At 40.6% G+C, this 21,399-nt stretch overlaps 2 protein-coding genes across 7 annotated transcripts in view; one reads left to right on the top strand and one right to left on the bottom strand.

Annotated features, from left to right (window-relative positions):
* Positions 1–17,014, top strand: part of BACH2 (BTB domain and CNC homolog 2) — a 253,179-nt gene extending 236,165 nt beyond the window's left edge. For all 6 annotated transcript variants that reach the window (XM_079971084.1, XM_079971083.1, XM_079971086.1 and 3 more), the window contains 2 exons: positions 8,473–8,679; positions 10,019–17,014. In XM_079971084.1, the coding sequence (XP_079827210.1) occupies positions 8,473–8,679; positions 10,019–10,501 (690 nt within the window). In that variant the 3' untranslated portion in view covers positions 10,502–17,014. The remainder of the gene's footprint in view (positions 1–8,472; positions 8,680–10,018) is intronic.
* Positions 1–21,399, bottom strand: part of CASP8AP2 (caspase 8 associated protein 2) — a 69,254-nt gene that overhangs the window by 22,110 nt on the left and 25,745 nt on the right. The gene's annotated exons all lie outside the window — the stretch shown is intronic.

The following is a 21,399-nucleotide window of genomic DNA, read 5'->3' on the forward strand; positions in this document are numbered from 1 at the left end:
ATCACCCTTGGAGGGACATAAACGGAAGAATAAAGAATTTAATGGAGAAAAAGGGAAATGCTGTTAACTTCAGATTCAGCAGTCAGACTTCTGATATGTACTAATGCTAACTTTATCAAAGATAGTAGAGATAGTGTACTCTTTGAGAAGTATCCAGTCTATAAATTTATAAAGAATAGGAAGGCATCTCTTTTCAATAGTGACTTTCTTTCTCTTCCCACCCCAGTCCTTTCTGTCACTTTAAAACAACTGGGTTGCTGTTTTGTCTTTTTGTTATATTCCCTTTGGACTGTCGCAAGTGAAATCTAAACTTACTACATCTTAAAAGCAAAAGCTTTCTAGAGAATATTAAAGAAAGACAGAAAGCATTAGTAGGCCGTTCTTCCAAGAACTGTTTGTGCCAGGGGAATTGCATTCATCTTGTCTTTCATTTAATAGCATCTCCCTAACTGGGGTTGGTATGTTCCTTTTCAAAAGAAATATATCTCAAAGGCAGTGCTGTGAGACAATTCAGTTGGCCTACTGAGAATTCTAAAGGCCAACCATGAACTCTTAAATGACAGTCCTAAAGCATTTGTGTCAAATTGCATTACAAATAGCTACTCGTGTATATATATGGTCATAACCGAATATGAAAGACCTGATTTTCAGAATAGCTCAGCTAATATTATCAGAGCTACCCAAACCTAAACTTGCATTTAACATTTAAGAGAACGATGAGTAATGTGTGAACCCACTGCTTAATCTTATCTAGCTTTTTCGCTTGTAAGCTGATGGTGCTCTCCAACCAGAGCCCTGCATCCCACCCTTCAACACATGGTTTCAGGGTGGGTTTCGGTGAAAACCAAAGTACAAAGCAGGAATAAAAATTACTGTACTCAAATGAAAATACTTCAGTTAAAAACAACAAAATCCCTTTATCTAACAAATGCATATCACCACTGCTGTTGGAAGGCCTGGTAAAAGAAAATGGTCTTTGCTTGAGATCACAACCCATCCAGTGTCGATGACTGTCTAGTCTCAAGAGGCAAAGCTATTCCAAAGCTGGGATGCTACCACATAGAGCTAATTTGAGATTGGATCAGCGTTAGCATTTTCCTGGCCAATGGAGCAACACAAATTGGCTCCTCAGTTGTATTTTTTAAGTGTTCCTGTGTTTTGGGTGCAGCTTTGGAAATCTGTTTAAGGCATAAAAGCAGGATTTCAAAAAGCAAGATATTGAGAACACACTCACTGTAATACAGTTGTGTGCTTGTAGTTATTTCAATCACTCTGTCACAAAGCTGTTTTGTTTTTCCAGGAGGGGAAAGGCCAAGACAACACTGACATCACTCAAATTACACGGGAAGTAGCTTAATGCAGATACCGTGTGACTATAAGCCCTATTCAGTCATTCAAAGATCATGTAGGAACAAATCCATGTTCCCACCACCTGTGCCCCAACCTTCCCATGTTGAATGGAATGGTCTGAAGTGAGCTTCTAAGTGCATTTAGCTGAAAACACTCATAAACATTTCTAAGGGTGATGGCAGTTTATAAGCACATTCTGCCAAATGCACAAGGAATCCCTCCCCAGACCTTCCAACTCAACATGGGAAGCTTGAGAGTGGAGCTGGTAGTGATGAGGACATGAGGGGGCCTAGGCTGCCATTTTCCCCTTTCCTGCACCCCCTTCACCCTTCACACCCCCATGTGCTAACTGAACACTAGAACATATCATTCATGTACCGTATTTTTCGCCCTATAGGACACACTTTTCCCCCTCCAAAAATGAAGGGGAAATGTTTGTGCGTCCTATGGGGCGAATGCAGGCTTTCGCTGAAGCCTGGAGAGCGAGAGGCGTCGGTGCGCACCGACACCTCTCGCTCTCCAGGCTCCAGGAAGCTATCCGCAAGCCTTGCGCGCCCGGGGGAACTCCCCCCCTGGCGCGCAGGGCTTGCGGGCGGCAGCGTGGAGCACGGGGCGCCCTTTGGAGGACGCCCCTTGCTTCGCGCAGGTGTCCGCAGCCTGCCGCCCGGCGGGCAGGTGCCCTGAAGCAGAGCGCCCCGCGCGCCGGACAGACATCCGCAGCGTGGGGAGCTCTGCAGGAGTTCCCCGCAGAGCTCCCCACCCTGCGGATAGCAGCCTGCCGCCCGGCGCGTGTAGCACCCTGAAGCAGAGCGCCCCGCGCGCCGGACAGACATCGGCCAGCCCCACAAGCTCAGGGGACAGCGGGGAGGCGCAGCGCCACCATCCCACTGTTCCCCGACCTGGTTTTGGAGGGGAAATAAAGGGGAAAAAAATTCCTTTATTTCCCCCGCCCCCCTCCAAAAAAAGTAGGTGCGTCCTATGGGACGGAGCGTCCTATGGGACGAAAAATACGGTAATTATTATGATGTACAGGAGGCCACCCATGGCCATGCCATGGCCTGGTTCACAATAGCATTGTTGACATTACGTAACTTGGTTTAATTGAATGCACAGCCCACAGGTCTGGCTGCTGTTGGGGATAGCTTGTGAACCTGGGTGTGTGTGATGATCCCTGCACAATAAATGAGGAACTGAATTACACCCATCCTTTTTTCTTTTTTTTCTTTTTCAAAATTATACCTGTGAAATTCATGAAATTACAGAGCACATTGTGCAGTAATGCACAGAAAAAGGAATCCCCAGATCTTGAATGACTTTTATTTCATGCTTTTTGTATGTGTCATAAGGGTAACTTAACCATCCCTCATTGTTATATGTCACCTTCTATGCAGCTCACTGTGAGTAGCAATGACATTAGAAGGCAGGTACACATGTCTGGACTTGCAATATTTATGAGGTACATTCTCCCAAGAAGGACACTGCTGTGAATTTTAAAAAAGAAAAAATATCTGGAGGGTGTTTTTGTGATTTGTTTTTTAAACAACATATATCTGAAGAAAGAAATGTGCAATGATTAATTGTGCAGCTATTTAAATGTTAAACATCAAAACTTTAAAGCTTTTCTCTTTAGGCTTATTGGTTGTTGTTTATAACATCACACTGGAATTGTGAAGCCTGTACAGTTGTTTCTATCTCGAAACATCTCAGATCATTTGTTAAGATGTTATTTACACTGTGCAAGACCCAAACCAGCAACAGTTTATTTTTAAACATCCTCTTTTTATAGTCATCTCACCTCAATGTCTGTTAATGTTTGATAGATTCTTGAAAACACATTTTTCCCCAGCTTATACAAATGGATAGGGAGATGGTCCATGGCCAATCTAAAATTAACAATGGCACCACATCTTAACTGCTGTGCAACAACCACTTCCTTTTGGTTTTATTTTTTAGGGAAAGAAGAAAGTGCCAAATCTGTGAGCTTTGCAAGATTGTAAATGAATTATTTCAAATATGCTACATTCCTTCTCTGTAACAAATATATGGGCAAACTTCATTTACATCAGCTATTTCTGTTCTGAATGAATAATTTGGGGGAGCTTCCAGAGCAACTGTATATTGCAGACCCAGGCACAGAGAAGCCATGAGGGACTTGTGCAGACAGCGAATGAAGACCAGGAGACAGGTGTTAGATTGTAATTAGGCCACAACCTTATTGGCTGCAGTCATATAGGTTTGCCATAGGCACTGGGCATGTATCCATTGCCATAGGCATTGGACATGTATCCATTGCCATAGGCATTGGACATGATCCATTGATCAACGAGTCCTCCTGCTGGTTGACATGCTTTCTTTTGATAGATGCAGTGCACCAGTGTTAGGGATCTGCCATGACATGAACCACTTCCAGTGGACCTTGTTCAGTCACTGGCAGGGAGCATGGTTGCTTGTCAACCCCTGAGCTGGACAGCAAGCAGTGCCCTCCAAGATCCCTTAAGGAGATCCCACACTTGGATGGGGCAAAGGGGCCCTTCCTATGCCCATTCCTGCTAAGGATCCAGACCAATGCTTCTTCCTCCCTAAAGTTGCAATGTTTGCTATGAAGTCCGCAACACCCCCAGACCCAGCCCAATATGTCTGTGAAAAAATTCCTCCCTGGTCCTTACTCTACTGCAGTTCCATGGAGGGGGGTCACACATATATGCAGTTACTCACCTCTGACGTGGAGTGTTTATGGTCCAAAGGGCATTAAAAGGAAGCCAAACATTCTTCATAATCACTAGTCAGCAGTCTTAATAGTCCACATCACTGTGTCGAAGGTCAGCTTCTGTGTATTCAAACAAATCATTGTTTTCTCTGGCAGCTCTTTTCTTGTTCTTTCATGACCTGCAGCAGCGGTGTGTATTTTGATACGGTGCCATCTTTGGCCTTCATTGGTGGGATGTGAGGGTGAAGTCCACTGTGCAGAATGTGTGGATGCATTCCTGTGACTGTGGAGTTTGTAGAATTCTATGAGCAAATGTCATACGCAAAGAAATGGAACGAAATAGTTGCTCTTTATGCTTTCCTATGTAGAAAAAGCTACAATGTAGTGAATGCCACATTATGTGTAACTTTCAGGGTTGGTGTTTAGGGGCTGACATGGTCCGGTGTTTGCCAAAGACCCACACCCAAACAACAGGGGGTACACTGGTGAGCCTCCTGGACCTGCTCCTCTTCTTTATCATTGCAACCTGCTTGTTTGTTTACCTGCCTCTTGCTCTGGCCCAGACAGCAGTAGTGGTTAGAATTTGCAGTTGTGCACATTGGGTAACCCCCCCAAAAAATTAATTTTTCATATTTGTTTATGTGAGATGAATTGGCAGCGATTGACCAGGAACAAGATCTTGGGGTCATAGTGGATAACTTGATGAAGATGTTGACCCCAATATGTGGCAGCTGCGAAAACGGTGGGTTCCATGTTAGGGAACCTTAGGAAAGTGGTTGAAAATAAAACTGTCAATATAATAATCTTACTGTGTTGTATAAGCACATTATACAAATCCATAGTGAGATTGCAGGTGGACTACTGTGCTCAGTTATGGCTCCCATGATATCGATATAAAATGATATCATTGAGCTGGGGAAACATCAGAAAGGGGCAACCAAAATGATCAAGGGGTTGAAACAGTTCTCCTAAGATTATGTATGGTATGCAGAAACTGGGTAGGGAAATAAACCTTTCTCCTTCCCTGATAATACTAGAACCAGAAGCTGAAAATTGGAAGATTTGGGAGAGACAAAAGATAGTACTTATCCATCCAGCACAAAATTAAACTATAGAATTCACTCTCACAAGTTGTAGTGATGGCTACCAACTTAGAGTACGGTAAATAGAGGATACGGTGAATTCATGGTGGCATAGGGCCAGATCAATGTTTCCCAAACTTGGGTCTCCAGCTGTTTTTAGACTATAGAATGGGAATTGTAGTCTGAAAACAGCTGGCAATCCAAGTCTGGGAAACACTGGGCTAGATGGCTGTGTTCTATCCCCATTGTTGAAGGTGTTGTACCTCTGAATACCAGATGCTGGGAATAACAAGTGGGGATAATGCTGTTACTCATGTCTGGCTTGCACAATTCCCATAGGCATCTGGTTGCTGATCATTGGGCCTGATCCAGATGTGTCTTTGCTTTGATCCAGCAGGCTGGTTCGAATGTTAGGAGGAGGAGTAGATGGCACTGTCATCCATTGTCCGTTAGCTCACTGCCTGGCAAGCAAGCAGGTGGCAGTGGTGATGAAGAAGACGAGCAGCAGGTGGTGATGATTATAGCAATGAGGAGTTAGTGAGAGACCAGGGCCTGTTTGGGTTTCTTGCTCAAGCACCCTCCAAAACCTAGTGCTAGCACAGGTGACATGCACACTATTTGTTGTATTAAAACAGGCAGAAAGGTTTGAACTGGCTTCTAAAGTAATAGTAGGTATCTCTGTCTCCATGTATTTGACAGCATCCATACTAAGTACTAAAATCTGCAATGAAATATCAACAAGAGTTTTCCTCAGGAATCTGTGACTAGATGACCCTTGGGTTCTCTTCAAACTCTACAATTGGCAAAAGAATATAAAGGCTTTACTCGTTCTGTTTACCCATTTCTAAGTGCAGTCTTTCTTTCGGTGTGAAACTTAAAGGCCTGGCACCACCTCGTGGCCATTGTGGATAACTGAAACAAGCAAAGATGCATTCACGATGTATTCTAGCGTAGTGGGCTGTTTTCGTACATAAAAGGACGAAAGATGTCAAGGCACCTTGCGGACTAATTGGTTCCTTGTAACATGACCTAAAACCATAAGATCTATCTTGCTAGATCAGTATTCTTATTCATTTCTAGGAATAGTCAAACTAGGTGCCTCTAGAAACTCAGAGCAAGAGCTTGGTGTTGCACGGTCTACTGCTGTGAGGAATACTACTTCTGAGAATGGAGCTTCTATTCAGCTGTGGTGAATAGCTGTTAAGAAACCAGTGCTCCATTAATTTGTATGATTCTTTCCCAAGGAGTAGCTTTAACCTGTGGTCCTTCAGAGGTGGTACTACAATCAGTGGTGGAGCTTCATGCTCTAGCACTGGGGGGCAGAGAGCAGGCGGGGGCGGAGCTGGCATGTGTCCCAGGGGTGTGGCGTACTGGCCATAGGGATATGGCGCATATCTTGTGGGCGTGCTGTGCATCCTAGGGGTGTGGTATGCCACCCATAGGGGCGTGGCACATGTCCTGGGGGCGTGGCGTGCATCCTAGGGGTGTGGTGTGCTGCTCGTAGGGGCGTGGCACCCAGCGCGGGTGGGGGGCAGCCGCGATGGCACCCCGCCAGGATCGCACTGCCGGGGGCGGTGCGCTCCCCCTGCACGCCTCTGCCAGTGACTACAATTCTCATAATCCCTGACCATTGGCCGTGCTTGCTAAGGCTAATGGGAGTTGGAGTCATTGCAATATCTGGAGGGCCACAGGATCCCTATTCCTATGCTACATTATCTAAGATAGTAGTCGCCATAGTGTCTTGGGGAAGTAAAACTATGCCTTGTTTGAAGAAGTACTTCCTATTGTCTGTCCTGAACCTGCTGCCAATCCTACCACTGTTGATTCCAGAACAAAAGGTGTGGGCAGAGATGGGGGTGGGGGGATTATGTTTCTTTCCATGACATTCTTTCTTTCTTGTAAATAAATGTTTTTATGCCATCTTTTCTATAAACTAGAATAGTGACTTTAGTGTTCGGTTGTAGGAAGCGTATTCCCAATATATTGATTATTTCGGGCAGCAATCATATACATACTTACCTGGGAGTAAGTCCCATTAAACTCAATGGGATTTACTTATTTCTTTTAATGGGATTTACTTCTGAGTAGATATGCTTTGTTTGTTACTATGTTACACACACACCCCACACACACACAGTGGTACCTCAGTTTTCAAACGTCTATGTTGACAAACATTTTGGTTTTCGAATGCCGTAAACCCGTAAGTAAATGATTTGGTTTTCGAACACACCTTGGAAGTCGAACATGCCATGTGGCTTCCATATTGAGGTTTCCGTGTTGAGTTTTCGGTTTTTGAACGTTTCAGCAGACAAAATGTCTTCCAGAACAGATTACGTTCGAAAACTGACGTGTGTGTGTGTGTGTGTGTGTGTGTGTGTGTGTGTGTGTGTTTGTTTGTTGCCCTGTGATCTTCAGATGAAGGGTGGTATAGAAATTTAATAAATAAAAATAATAATGTAAAGGGTTGGGCTGTTAGTTGCTCTTTTCTGTACTTTGCCCAGTTCTAACCAGAACTAAACACACTATTCCAAGTATGGATGTGCCATATGCTTATGTAATGACAGTATGTTACTTGTTTTATTCTCAGTCCCTTAGGATAATTCATTCCTTTCAGAGGGAAAAACATTTTAGGAACCATGAAGGCCTATGTATACTATTTGGTTTTTAATTTGTTGGTTTTGTTTTTAATTTCCTTCTCATTTATATTTTCATTGTAAGTTGCCTTGACTTTATTTTATCACAGAAAAGTGGGAAGTAAATGTCTAAATAAACAAACAAAATCCTGAACATTTCTGCCAGTGTGTGAACCTCAAGGGTCACTGAACTGCTTGCATAACATTTTTGTGCCATTGCATTGATGTATTTGCTCTAACCTTTTATATGCTGGCTGTCAAATTGGATAGTATATAATCCACTGATATAAGTTGGATGAACTCTCTCTATTAAAACAGTTAACATAAGGCATAAATAAATTCAGTAAATATGACAAAATAGTTCTTGTTTTAGGGTTTATAGCAAAATCTTGCACTATAGAAATTAAAAACCCTAATTCTCACAACTGGAGCTTCTATCAAGTAGACTAGTTTCTTCTTATATGTAAATGAATCCTGTTCAATTTATAATTACCTAGAGATAGAGGTAGCACTGCTGATTTTATTATATAAACATTAACTTAAACACTAACTTCTGTGAGTATTCCAGGCTGACTAGAATGCAGCAGTTAGGATAGATGTTGTCAACTCTCTTTGGATAAAATCTTCTTTCCCTAAACAGCTGTTAAATACTTCGTTAATTAAACAATCTGATTATTATTATTATTATTATTTTCTCCAGGTGAAACTTCCATTTCCTGTAGATCAAATCACGGATCTTCCAAGGAATGATTTCCAGATGATGATAAAGATGCACAAATTAACCTCAGAGCAATTGGAATTTATCCATGATGTTCGACGGCGCAGTAAAAACCGGATTGCAGCTCAGCGTTGCCGTAAGAGAAAACTGGACTGTATTCAGAATTTAGAATGTGAAATCCGCAAGTTGGTGAGTTTTACCTTTTTGTGTTTTAATTATATTTGCATTCTGTGCCCTTCCTTGCTTCCACAATGCAGCCTGCTACTGACTTCATAAGGGTTCTAGGTTGTTTCCCTGCTTAGTGTTAGCAATCATGTGCCTTCACATGATGGGATTCACGCCTACATGTATATTTAAATGCCACTTTTGTGCATCTTTTGGTCATGCCAAAGTGAAGAGAGGCATGTGCGTGAAGTTTGGTCACCATATTTTTTCCTTTCTCCTCTGAAGCCCTAAGCATTTCTTATCTGCCTTTGCCCTCTGGGCTACCTCAGTTACCTGTGCTCGTCCTTAGCACATATGGCCCAGCTGTTTTTGGAAAGTGAAGAAAGAGGTAGAAATTGCAATATATAAGATCAGCAAGTTGCATGTTTCTTCCCCTGGCTGTTACAGACATCGGAAATGGACCTAACTAGAGCTCTGGGCTGCTCTACGCATTACATAGAATGAGGCTTCAGAGTGTGGTAAAATTTTGGATGTGTACCACACCTTATGGAGTGCAAATGGTAGAAAGTCCAGTTTTTGAATGCTGCCTTTTAATAAGAAACTGTCTGCACTCTTCTCAGAGAGGGCTGTGCTATACTTTTCTCTCTGGTGTGCTACTTTACTGCATGAGGGGGAGGGATTTTTACATGGTTGTGCACTTCATAAAAATATGTCACGTGTGTGCAAATACACACAAACCACTGCAGTCTGAAGCAGGAGTGTACAAACCTCCTAGTGTGTGCCCTGAAAAATAATTGGGTCTTTGAGTGTACAATTAATTGTCTGAAGCCCCCTTCAAGCATTCTAGAATGAATCCTCAAAGAGCCTGGTTCCTTCTACTGCCTTCTATCCCTTCACCCTGTCATTATCTGAGGAGAAATAACCTTATTTTGGGGGAAGGGGTTGAAGCAGCAAGAAGTCAAGGGCTACCCAGATGGAAGGCCTCTCCTCCTTCCTGGCCAATAAAAGCAGAACACATTAGCCGTATAGAGACTCTGCTAATGACTTCTTTTACTCTCCTCTTTGGGGTGTGAACGGAAATGAGGTTGGGACAGGGAGCCTACACTTAGCATGCAGTGCCCCTTTTTGATTTTATCTACAAGAATTCGAGCAGTGATCCTCACATGGTCAAGAAACTCTGCTTCAAATCTTCACTCCATCTCTAGTCTGAAGTTGTATAGTCCAGAACTTTGCCACATCATTCTGTGTAATGTGTGAATTAGCTTTGCCTGGATTTATTTCTGAGTTCTAGAAGCCTGATACACCATACTTCTTAAAATTAAGACCTTTCACTTCTCTCTCTCTCTCTCTCTCTCTCTCTCAGGTTTGTGAGAAGGAGAAACTTTTATCAGAAAGGAACCAATTGAAAGCATGCATGGGGGAGCTGTTAGATAATTTCTCCTGCCTTTCCCAAGAAGTGTGTAGGGATATGCAGAGCTCCGAACAGATCCAAGACCTGCACCGATACTGCCCTGTCCTCAGGCCTATGGATCTTCCAACAGCAACCAGTATCAACCCTTCGCCAGCCGGAGTAGAGCAAAATGTGGTGACATCTCAGTGTGTTGGAGAAGGCTTGCAGTGCTGTTCAGAGCAAAGCCCAGTGCAGCAACTAGGAGCTCACTGGCTACCTAACAACATTTCTGACAAATGCGCAGCGGCAAGAGTATTGGATGGAGCTGACCAAGGTACTTACTGCGAGCAGGAGCTCCCTCTCGAGCAGAATAACCAAACGGTGACAGTGGACTTCTGTCAGGAAATGACTGATAAATGTACAACAGATGAGCAACCTAGGAAGGAATACACCTAGTGGCTGTATACCTTTTTCACGCCATGCCTAGCAAGGTATTCTTCAGTCAGCCAGTGGCCACGTTCGTTTGTTGTTTAGATTGAAGAACATATTTGGTGCACACTACAGTGGTCTTAGCAGCAATACTGTTTTTAAGTATTCCCTCCTCTCTACAAGCGGGAGTTTAACTTCTTCACTATGGTGCTATCCCTTGCTCATGCAGGGGAACAAAACAGTGGCAACACTGTCTGTTTCTTTTTTATTGTTGTTGTTATTGTTGTTGTTATTGTATTTTAATTTCAATATTCAACAGGGATGGACATAACACCTCTGAGGACCCAAACGCAGCTTTTTTCTCAGTGGCCCATGTCACAAAACCCTAACTCAGGAATTTCCTCTGAATGTTCAATTTTTCATTGAAGACAGCTTCTTTACACATCAAAGTTTTATAACTAAACTGTACATACTATATATAGTATATATAAAAATATATATCCATATGCAAAAAAAATCCCTGCATGCCTCAATTTTTTCTCATGAAAACAACTGGAAATTTTTTTTCATTTCTATTGTATAAACAAATTCCAACATTCCTTTTTTTTTGTCAATGCTAGGTAGTAGTTTGTACCTGTTTTTAATATTTTCTCACCACCACTTAGGTTCACGGTTCAGCAATATCATTCAGTTTGTATTTTATTTATAAAGTTTAATGTTGGAAGCTGATTTGAAATTTTAATATACACAGTGTTTGTGGCACAGCTGTCTTTTATGTGCCCATTTGAGCAAAGTGGGTTTTATTTGAATCCTCTCACAATACTGTACAGCGATGGTCAACTTTGCCACTTGCACTGAGTTTTGGATCAAACCCCTTTTCATAAATGAAGTTGTGACTTCAGTATAACTCATATACTGTATTCTTTGCTTTTTTATTGTTATCTGTTAAGTAAAACAACATTTTTTATATAAAAAAACAACAACACCACTCAGGAGATGATTATGTAGGGAAATAACAATCTTGCCAAATATGGAATTCACCCAATAGTGTGAATTGGGTATTTTCTGTATTCGTCTTTTTCTTCTTTCTTTTACTTCCCCAATTCAGATATTAAGTCGCTGCTTCTTCTTCTTTCTTTAAGAGGGATTTTCTATTTGTCAAGTATCGTTTGATACTTACAAAGACACCTTAAAAACTGTACAGTGGCCAGTGTATGTCACTGATATTGAGAACTATAGCTTAAGACACAGGCTGTTTACGTTGGTGAACATAGTTCCATGAGACTCAGTGAAGTTTGAATTAAGCTTCCCACTGCAATTCTTGCTTATTTATGTCGTACTAGTGCTGTTCATCCCTTCCAATAGTCCTATTGGCCTCAGTGTGTAATTCTGTTGTACACCATGTTATGCAGGTGTTAACAGCAGTGTTTCACTACACTATTTACACTGGCATTTGTTCAACTCTAACTCAGCTCCACAAAAGTATGAGAAACTGTCTACGTGAAAGGTTTCCAGGAATGGCCCTGTAATATAGAGATGTAGAGGCTTGCTTAGAGCAATCTCTACCCCAAAGTGCTAAAAAAGCATGCATTTCTGCAGTGATTCAGCAGTGATTGCCCATGTGTCAGAAATATTGTGCTGTCAGGTTCCCTCAGTTTGTATTATTTTTATCAGCACAAAGCAGCATCTGTCTCAGAGGAAACTTTGTTGGAGGACAAGTTTCAGAAGTACTGAAACTCAAGGAAATTCACAGAACTCCAGCTGACCTGACTCACATGGTGATTGTGCAAGGCAAGCTTCTTTCAGATGTAACATCTGCCCAACAAACACATGGAAACAACTCTTCAGGGAATGGGTGGGCACAATCCACCAGGACTTTTCCTACACCATTTTTATTGTGATTGATGGGAAATGCTCAAGAGAGATGCTTTTGCATAACATCCAAAGATTTCAAGGAGTTTTTTTGTAGGATACTTTTTCCCTCATCACCTTATCCCTGATGGATTGTGTCCTCTGTTTTGTTTTGTTTTTAAAGTGACTTTCTATCTTGACTGTGCCAGGGAACTTTGAGCTATATTTTATGATGGCATCTATGGTTTACAGATTGGTACTGTTCACCTTTTCTGTGGGTAAAACCATATTGAGCCACCCCATGTGATTCAAACAGGCTTTTTTCCCTATTAACTATGACAATATGTTTCTCAGTGCTAATGTTTACACTAAGCGGTATGGCACTCAGTAAATCTGCATTGTTTTTCTAAAGGATGAACTGACACCCTCTTTTTTTATCAGCTTATGCAGACAGCTTGCCAGTCCTGTTTCTTCTCTGTACTCCAAATTCACTGCAACCTACCTGCCAACCAGGAGGCGTATCCATTGCATGTGCCACATTTATTTACTAGGAAGGGAGGGATGTTCTTATGTAGGTTGGAACTGCTATGTTTTTAAATATATAAATTAAGTATTAACCATTTCTGTAAAACAAACAAAAACTTACTCTAATTATTCATCTATTTATATATGTCATAAGGATGCTAGTTCAAGCTGTAGGATGTTTTGGCGCAGGGGTGAGAAAGTCCTTGACTCGCTTTGTAGCTATTTAATTATATTGGAAGCTTGCAACAATTCTGTGTGCAGAAAACAGAAGCTCTTTAGGGGGTTAGGGGATATGCAACTATGAGGGGATTGACTTGTAATCAGTTGACATTGCAGAGCCCTTCTGTGCTTTGCAAAGAAATCTTAACTTCTGTGAGATGGACAGTGATGGAAGCTAGATTTTTTTTAAAGCTACATGTGAATTGCATTACGGCTTTAAAGCCAGGTTTTTGCATTTGAGATTTTGTTGTTGTAATCGTTCAGTCGACAGTATTGTTCAAATGTTTGTTTTTTTCTGTTGCCTTCTTTATTTTTAAGTGACCTCCAGCTAGTTGTGGTTTATATGGGTATTCAACCAAGTCTGAGCTAGCTTTCTGACATGAAGATTTCCTATCACACCAACTCACGTGCAACTGGTACTTTTGACCTCATTCCAGTGGTTTAAATGCAATTGACAGAACATATTGTTCCACAGCTATTGTATTGACCTGGCTCTCTCATTGGTGCTGGGCCTCTCTCTACCTTTTTCTTCCGTTTTCTTTTCTTGGAGAAACTGATTTTTTAAAGTCCACTGCTCAGATAAGTCTATCGTTTCAAGCTTTTTAGGATGAGTTTAGCTTTTCACCATTTACAAATGACTGATATGTATATTTTTCTTCATTGGACTATATATTGTGTATGGTTCTTCAGAACTACATGTGGCTCTTGGGTTAATGTCAAGAGAGACATGTAGGAGAATTAGCTTCAGAACTGGACACGAAGCGACACATTTGAATAAATAACTGACCAAACTTCTATTGGAAAATAAATAAGTAGGCATTGCTGAACAATGCAGAAGGAGAAAATACCTTCGATTGATAAAAAATTCATAAAGGAATTAATAGGTTCGTCTCAGTTTGACGTTTTGTGCTAGATGGAAACTGCTTTTGCACTGATACAAAGAGCATGTAAGGAGTATGCATTTAGCTTTGTCCAGTCTGCAACTAGTCCTCCTTTTTATTTGCCTTTGCTATACTTTGTATTGCCAGAAAACCTCATTTCATTTAGGCTTTTTCTGCTTTTGTCAGGTGAGTATTACACTATGTAATATATTTGTTTCTCCGCGTTATCTTGGGGGTGCCTTGAATACAACTGAAGTTCATTGCAACCTGATTCTGGAACAAAAGAGCTAGTTTAAAAGGAAAAAAAAGACTCAATCAAGTTACCAAGACATCCCCATATTTATATTCTAGACCTAACATATGATGACTCAGGCGTCAGAGTTTGATGCTGCAGTATAAAACTATTATTTTATATATTGTGCAAGTAAATTATTCAATGTCTTTCTAAGGATATATGCTGCTTTAAAGATGCACTATTTTATTTTATTTTTTTGGATCTAATCCATGTATTTTTGTTCCCAAGGAAGTAAAAAAAAAATCATTGGATACACAAACCACTGTGATTAGTATTTACAACTGCTGTCTCTTTTAAAAAAAATAGTGTGGGCGTTGGATAAAACTTAGTGTAACAGATTCAGCTGCTGATAATATGGTGGTTAAGGGTTACATTCAACTCATGTCCAAGCTTTTAATTTCAAAAGCTTTAATAAACCCAGCATACTTTGATAAACCCAACATACTTATATAGGCAGGTTTTTTAAGAAAAAGAAAGAAAAACCTTCAGCCTTTTTTTCCACCCCTGACAGGAGTTCTGAACACTGTGGTATTCAGCAGGTGTGGTTTTTCTCGTCAGTGCATTGCTGTGATGAGAAAAGATACATCTGTGGAATTTCAGTTTTCCTCAGAGCTCTTAAAACAAAAACAAATTCTTCCCTAGATGGAATATGGTAAGCATTGTGACAAACTGCTATATGTTTGGGGTTTTTTAAGTTTGTATGCCAGAGTCAGAATAATTCTAAAATAAAGAGACCTCCAGAGCCTTTAATCTCATTCCACCATTTATCTTCATGGGTGTCTTTAAATAAAAATAATACATGTAGGTTTAGCCGATGAAGCTAGAGTGTTCCTTGAGCATCTGGCCTAATGGGTAGTATTGATAAGCCTATGCAAGCCTCACCAACCCAGCTCAAACCAATGACTCCAAGAGGTAGTCTTCACACACAAATAATAAGGTTTTATGTTTATCCCCTTATTTTTGTTACATCAGCTTAATTGTGTACCTGTTTTAAAATTCTATTTAGAGAAGGTGGATAGGGACAAAAATTTTAAAAAAGGATTTGATGTAGCCTAAGGGAAACCTTGCTAAAAATGTGGTAGCTAATTTCTATCTCCAGTATAAAATCAGTGTGTGTACTTTTGCTTGTTTATACTATGAATATTTATAATATTTGAATTATTTCAAGACTCAGGCATCAAATGATGCTGCAGAATAGAGTTGTACATGTACATATGTTAAGTCCATTCAAACAATTTTATGTATATTAAAATCTATAGTTTGGTGGATTGTAGACTACTAATAAATTATTATAATTTTCTCTGGAAGTTAGAATGTCATTGCTTGAATTACAGTATTTTCCTACACTCCACCAATATTATATATTAAAAAAACACCATTAAAACTAGTGATATGTGTTTGTTTTTAAATTATAATACTCATATGGTTCTACCATTGTGATGGAAACCACTTTTCCGGTGGAGCGTTAATTATTCAAATTCCCTTCTCAAACTTAAAAGAAAAATTTTATGACTGGTTTAAATACCTTTTATTGTTGGACATGTCATTAACTCTATTACAACATCAGCTCTATTATAGAAGTCCAGTTTACATACAAGTTTAGACACCTATGCAGTGTGGTAATTGATATGTACATTTGTGCAGCATGTTTGCTTCCTTTTTGATAGAACTTATTCTTGGCTAAGTGTGCATAGGACTGCAACCTTTGGAACTGAAAAGCTTAAGCAGTTTGGTCAGAAATTGACTTTTTTCATTGCTCAGAGTTTGAAATGTGACTCAGTTTCTCATTCTGGAATTAGTTATCCATTGATTTGAAGGAATTTTGAGTCAGAAACTCAGCCTAGGATTTCCCATAGCCCTCTGTCTTAATAGGTCAGTTCAGATTTGGAGAGCCATCCTGAGTATCTAATCGGGATTTCCCCACCCATCCCACTTAACCATAGAACCGTGTGTTGTTTTGAAAGCAAGTTTAAGCTCTTACATTTGCAATGTCACAAAAAAAAGATGATGTGTGCTTCAGAAACTTGTATATTTACTACTTGTGATATGACTGAATATATCTGGATCCCTCCAATCAGAAATTATGCTAAACACTTTGGAGATCTTTGGATGCTTGATTTTTGCCATTCAATTCAAGGGTCAACTTTTTATTTCAAGGGTGGAGACCACCCCAAGTTTGTTCCAGAACCAGTGGGATACAAGTGCACCTCTACTATATGCCTTACAAACTTCAGAGGCCATATTCAAAACAGGGTTTTTATCAGTGTATGCAAGGGGATGCAATCCCTCTCCTCTTCCTCCCCAGGTCAGACAGTATGGACAGTTTTCACACATATCTACCTGTATAATCCTCTGTACCTCTCATAACTGGTCAATGACTGTAACAAGTTGCATCAGGTGTTTTTCTATATACTTTTTACACAGATTCTATGCGATTAATGTAACTTAATTCAATGCATCATTTTATTGTACTAGTTCTTAAGCTTGTCTATTATTTTTTTTCTAGGTGACTGTGGTTTCTTGTGATTTATATTGTATAAATGAAATGGCTGTTGATGCTTATTCCTTGTTACTAAGAATTTTTACCTTTTTGGAGAAAAAAAACAGCATTGCTATGAACTAATAAATTTAAGACTTCATTTACTCATTGTAAATACAGTATCGTGCAAAGAAAAAGAAAACCCTTTCCATTCATTTGAATTGATAGTGTTAACTGAATTTTGTCTAGACACCATTTCTGTTGATGAAATAAAGACATATCATTACGTATTGTAGATCTCTGCCTCTGAATTTAATGTTACGTTCATTGAAAAGCAAGCAAATCTGAAAGGTGGCTAAGGCAGCAGTCCTAACCCCGTTTACCTGGGAGTAAGCCCCAGTAAATTCAATAGAAATTACTTCTGGGGTATATAGGGTGTTAGGGGAGGCATAGTTCCATTGGTGGAGGAACGCGTTGTGCTCCTTCTGTGGTAGTTTGTCTTCCTTTGATCCTCACCCTGCACTTAGCTCTTACCTGTGACTTCACCCCCGGAGGCATACCCCATTGTCTCTCAAGACAGATGGATGCCAGCAACAACTTCTGAATAGACATGGTCACGATTGTGCTGTTAGATACCAGATCTTAAATAAACTGCAAGACTACATCTAAATGTAGCGTTATGTAGGGATTAGGCATTCTGCCATTGTCCATACTGGCTCACTGTTGGTCTTCATTTGCACTTCAGGTAGCAAGATCGGTGTAGGTGCCACAGGCTTTTATCATGGGCAGAATTCACCTTTGCATGATCTTAGCTTACTTTTAAGGTGAATTTTAATGGAATCACACATTCATGTTCAGCCCTCAGTGGCGTGCAGCCGAACAAATGAGCTGCCTCTGTTATAAAGCATTGTATCCAAGGTCATGTGAGCTACTATGAAGGTTCTGTCTGAGCTTTTGATGAACGTTTTCTCACATGGGGGTCTTCTTAACATTCATAAAGCAATATACATATGTGAGCCACCTTCAGGTAGCTTAAATACATTTAGAGAGTTGCTCACATGGACTTATTTCAGGAATATTTGGACTGCTCGGCTTTGAAATACTAAGTTGCGCATGTCATTATTATTTTGGCATTGTATATATTATTTAAGATCTCATGTAATAGAATGTGTTGACATGCTGTACATTATTGTCAATTAGGTTTTGTAAACTAAATACAGAGTTGTTTACCGTAGTTTGTGATTTATCTTGCTGTATTCCTTGGGCATGGTATCTTTTATAAAAATCTTCATTTACTAGTAAAGAAAACACTAAAAGCTTGTGAAAAACATGGAAGTGGGTCTTCCCCACCATGTCTTTCTTTATCCTTTAGTTAATGTTTCCTATTCAACCTAACATTTAAGTGTGCAGCTTGAAGCAATTGTGCATTCTTGAGGAGGGTTGATTGGAGCACCATTATAACTGGAACAGAAGAAGAAACTCACTTGTTCCATATTGCAGTTGCCTGTTTGAACGTTTATCTATTGTGGTTTCTAGGGCTGGTTTTTTCTTTCTGTCCCAAAGGGGTAAGGGTTGGTTTTTACTCTGTATGCTTTTTGTGTTTGAGTGAGACTGAAAAGATGGAATGGATTTCATAAAGAGAGTGTGTGCTGTATGAGAAAAAGAAATCAATGAAGAAAGAAAGAAAGAAAGAAAGAAAGAAAGAAAGAAAGAAAGAAAGAAAGAACTATTAAATTTGTATCAGAAATGCTTTTCACATAGGATATATCAATGAGGGCCTCTTGAGTAAGTTAAAAGCACTGAAGTGACCCTTGGGAGTTGTGCATCCCTGTTGTGAACTCGATAATCTTTCCCTTGCTGCCACACATAGCTGGAAACAGTCTGGCCTATTCATTTTTGACCTTGCAGTTATTCCCTACCATTTTTTGAATCTATTATCCCCTCCATTAAGTCTATCTGTGTGCTCAGACATCTATGCCCTATTTAAGAACAAGAGGAGAGAGAGAAAACACCCAGATAATGAACAGTTTCCCCTTCAGGACTGGTATCTTTTCTACGGCAAGGCTACCCTTACTTCCTATGTGCTATATAGGGCAGGGACAGCAGTAGTCAGAAAGAGACGTTATTATTCTTTTGTTGTTAAAAACCCAACCTTTCCATAAGCAGCAGCAAGTAGAACTGTCTGGACAAAGACAATGTCGAAACAGTTTAAGTTGTTGTTTTAGTCCCCTTTTATGCTAAAGGAATAAAACAGGGGTAGGCTATGTCATGTTTTGTTTTTTTAAAAAAAGCTTTCAGCCCGTGTTTATTAACATTGGAGAAACAGGCAAGTAACAAGGTAATGCTGACAATTCCTTCAAGATCATAAGATTCAGCATGCCGAAGGTCTGGGGAGGGAGGTAGCTGTGCATCTTCGAGATGGATTCAGACTTCTTTGTTAACCTGCAGCATTGAACTAAAAACTTACTGCATGCTGCTTTCATCTTTTATTCATTGATTCCTGGGGCGTACAGAGGTGGGCAGGGAAGAGAGCCTTTCAGAAAGCAGTCTCGTCTGCCAATCCCACCCTTACAGATGTTTTGTATCTCAACAGCCTTGAAGTTGTGTACCGGGGCTCCTGCTGGATAGCTATGTGGCAGTCCTACAAATCAAGATGCGTATCTCCCCCATAGTCTTCTCCTAGGAACAAAAGAATGCTGTTTTGTAGCAGCTGGACACACTAAACAGCTCCTAGTTGTTGCACATGAGAGGAAATGGGAGCGTTTTGAAAGAGGCTTTTGGGTCACACATGCTGCTGCCAAGATGCATGTGCCAGTCAGAAATAACAGATTCCATATCCATAGCTGTCCACCTTGAAGCAGCATATTTGCTAGGGTCTAGGAGGAAGGGAGAGAACTGCTTTTAACCTTCATATTTCAGGTTTCGGGATTTGCTGCTGTGCTTTGGTAGTGCTGCTAAGCAAGCATTATTTTTTCATGATAGATGATAGTTCTAGTAGCACATTCTGAAAGAGAAAAGAGAAAGAAACTGACTTGGCTTGTAGAAGAAGAAAGAAGGTTCAGTGAAATGTTCATTCTCAGTAGATTTGTAGATTATTTTAGTTTTAACTTACCTGTTTTGCTTACAGTTTAGAGAAGGAGTGACAAATCTGTTTCCCTCTGGATGTTCCCATCATCTCAAACCATTGGTTATGCTGAGACTGATGGGAGCTAGAGTCCAACAATATACTGAGGGATGCAGGTCAGCCACACCAGCTCAGTGCTTCATCTTAAAAGCACAACAACCACCCTGCTGGATTAAATCAAGGTCAGCCTAGTCCAGTCACAAGCAGTACTTCTGTCCTGCTGTTTGGCCCCCAACAAATACGGTACTTTCCAGTCATCTATTGCCTCAGAATATGAGAGTGGTGGAGAAGCTATAGCCCTCCAGATCATGGGTAGGCAAACTAAGGCCCAGGGGCCAGATACAGCCCAATCGCCTTCTAAATCCGGCCCACGGAGGTTCAGGAATCAGCATATTTTTACATAAGTAGAATGTGTGCTTTTATTTAAAATGTATCGCTGGGTTATTTGTGGGGCATAGGAATTTGTTCATTTTTTCCCCCAAAATCTAGTCCGGCCCCCCACAAGGTTTGAGGGACAGTGGACCGGCCCCCTGCTGGAAAAGTTTGCTGACCCCTGCTCCAGAAGATGTGGAAGTGGTGGCGCATCAGCTGCAGCTACCATCGCAAAATGGTTAAGGATCATGGGGGTTGTGGTTCAACAGTGCCTTGGGGCAGGGGATGCAAATGGTTTCACATTCCTGATATAACAGATCTGTCCTCCATGAATATATAGGATCCCTTTAAAAAGCGATCTAAGCTAGTGACCATTTCTGAATTTGTGTCAAAGTACTTCCCTTTGTCTGCCCTCAATCTCTTGTCACTCAGGGTGTTTCTGAGTAGCAGGACAGGACTAGCTTTGCTCTGTCTGCCCCATTCTCTAAGCAACAAAGCCACATTTCAGTTGCTGTGCTGGTCAATGCTGCTGCTTCAACCAATCCAGCCAATGGAACTGTACATATCATGGCTTTTAACAATTCAATTGGGAGAGGAAAATCAATTGCCCAGGACTTCTTGGGTCCTGTTCAACCACATAGACACTTGTTGCCTAAACAGCAGAGCTCAGTCAACAGCTGAACAGCATAGTAAGTAGTGCAAACAAATAATATTTTCTCAGAAATATAAGAATGTAGCAGCCCACAAGGCCCAATATCCAATCTCTGAAAGTGAGCCATCTTACTTGTTTAAGATGTCCTGTCACAGTGGAAGCATCTGCTAGTGTGAGTTCCCCCTTACATCTGAACTTGGAGGTCTGATTAATTTAAACTACAGATGCCTTCCAGGTGTTGTTGGACTACAACTACCCATCATCTGACCCTGACGATCAGACATGCTGGCTGGGTGGCGTGAGCCAGGTTTGAACCTGGTTTGTTTCATTAAACCGTTTAAATATATATATATTTATAAACCACACTTTGATAGAAAAACAACAAGGTGGCGTGCAGTGTGGAAACATAAGCCACTATAATAGCATATCAAACATAAGCTACTATAATAGCATATCAATAAAACTGGTTAGTTAAAAACAACAAAATCAAGTTCCAAAGGCCCGTCTGAACAGTACAGGTTTCAACA

Source organism: Podarcis cretensis (genome assembly GCF_951804945.1).
Source record: "Podarcis cretensis genome assembly, chromosome: 3".
Classification (NCBI taxonomy): Eukaryota; Metazoa; Chordata; class Lepidosauria; order Squamata; family Lacertidae; genus Podarcis; species Podarcis cretensis.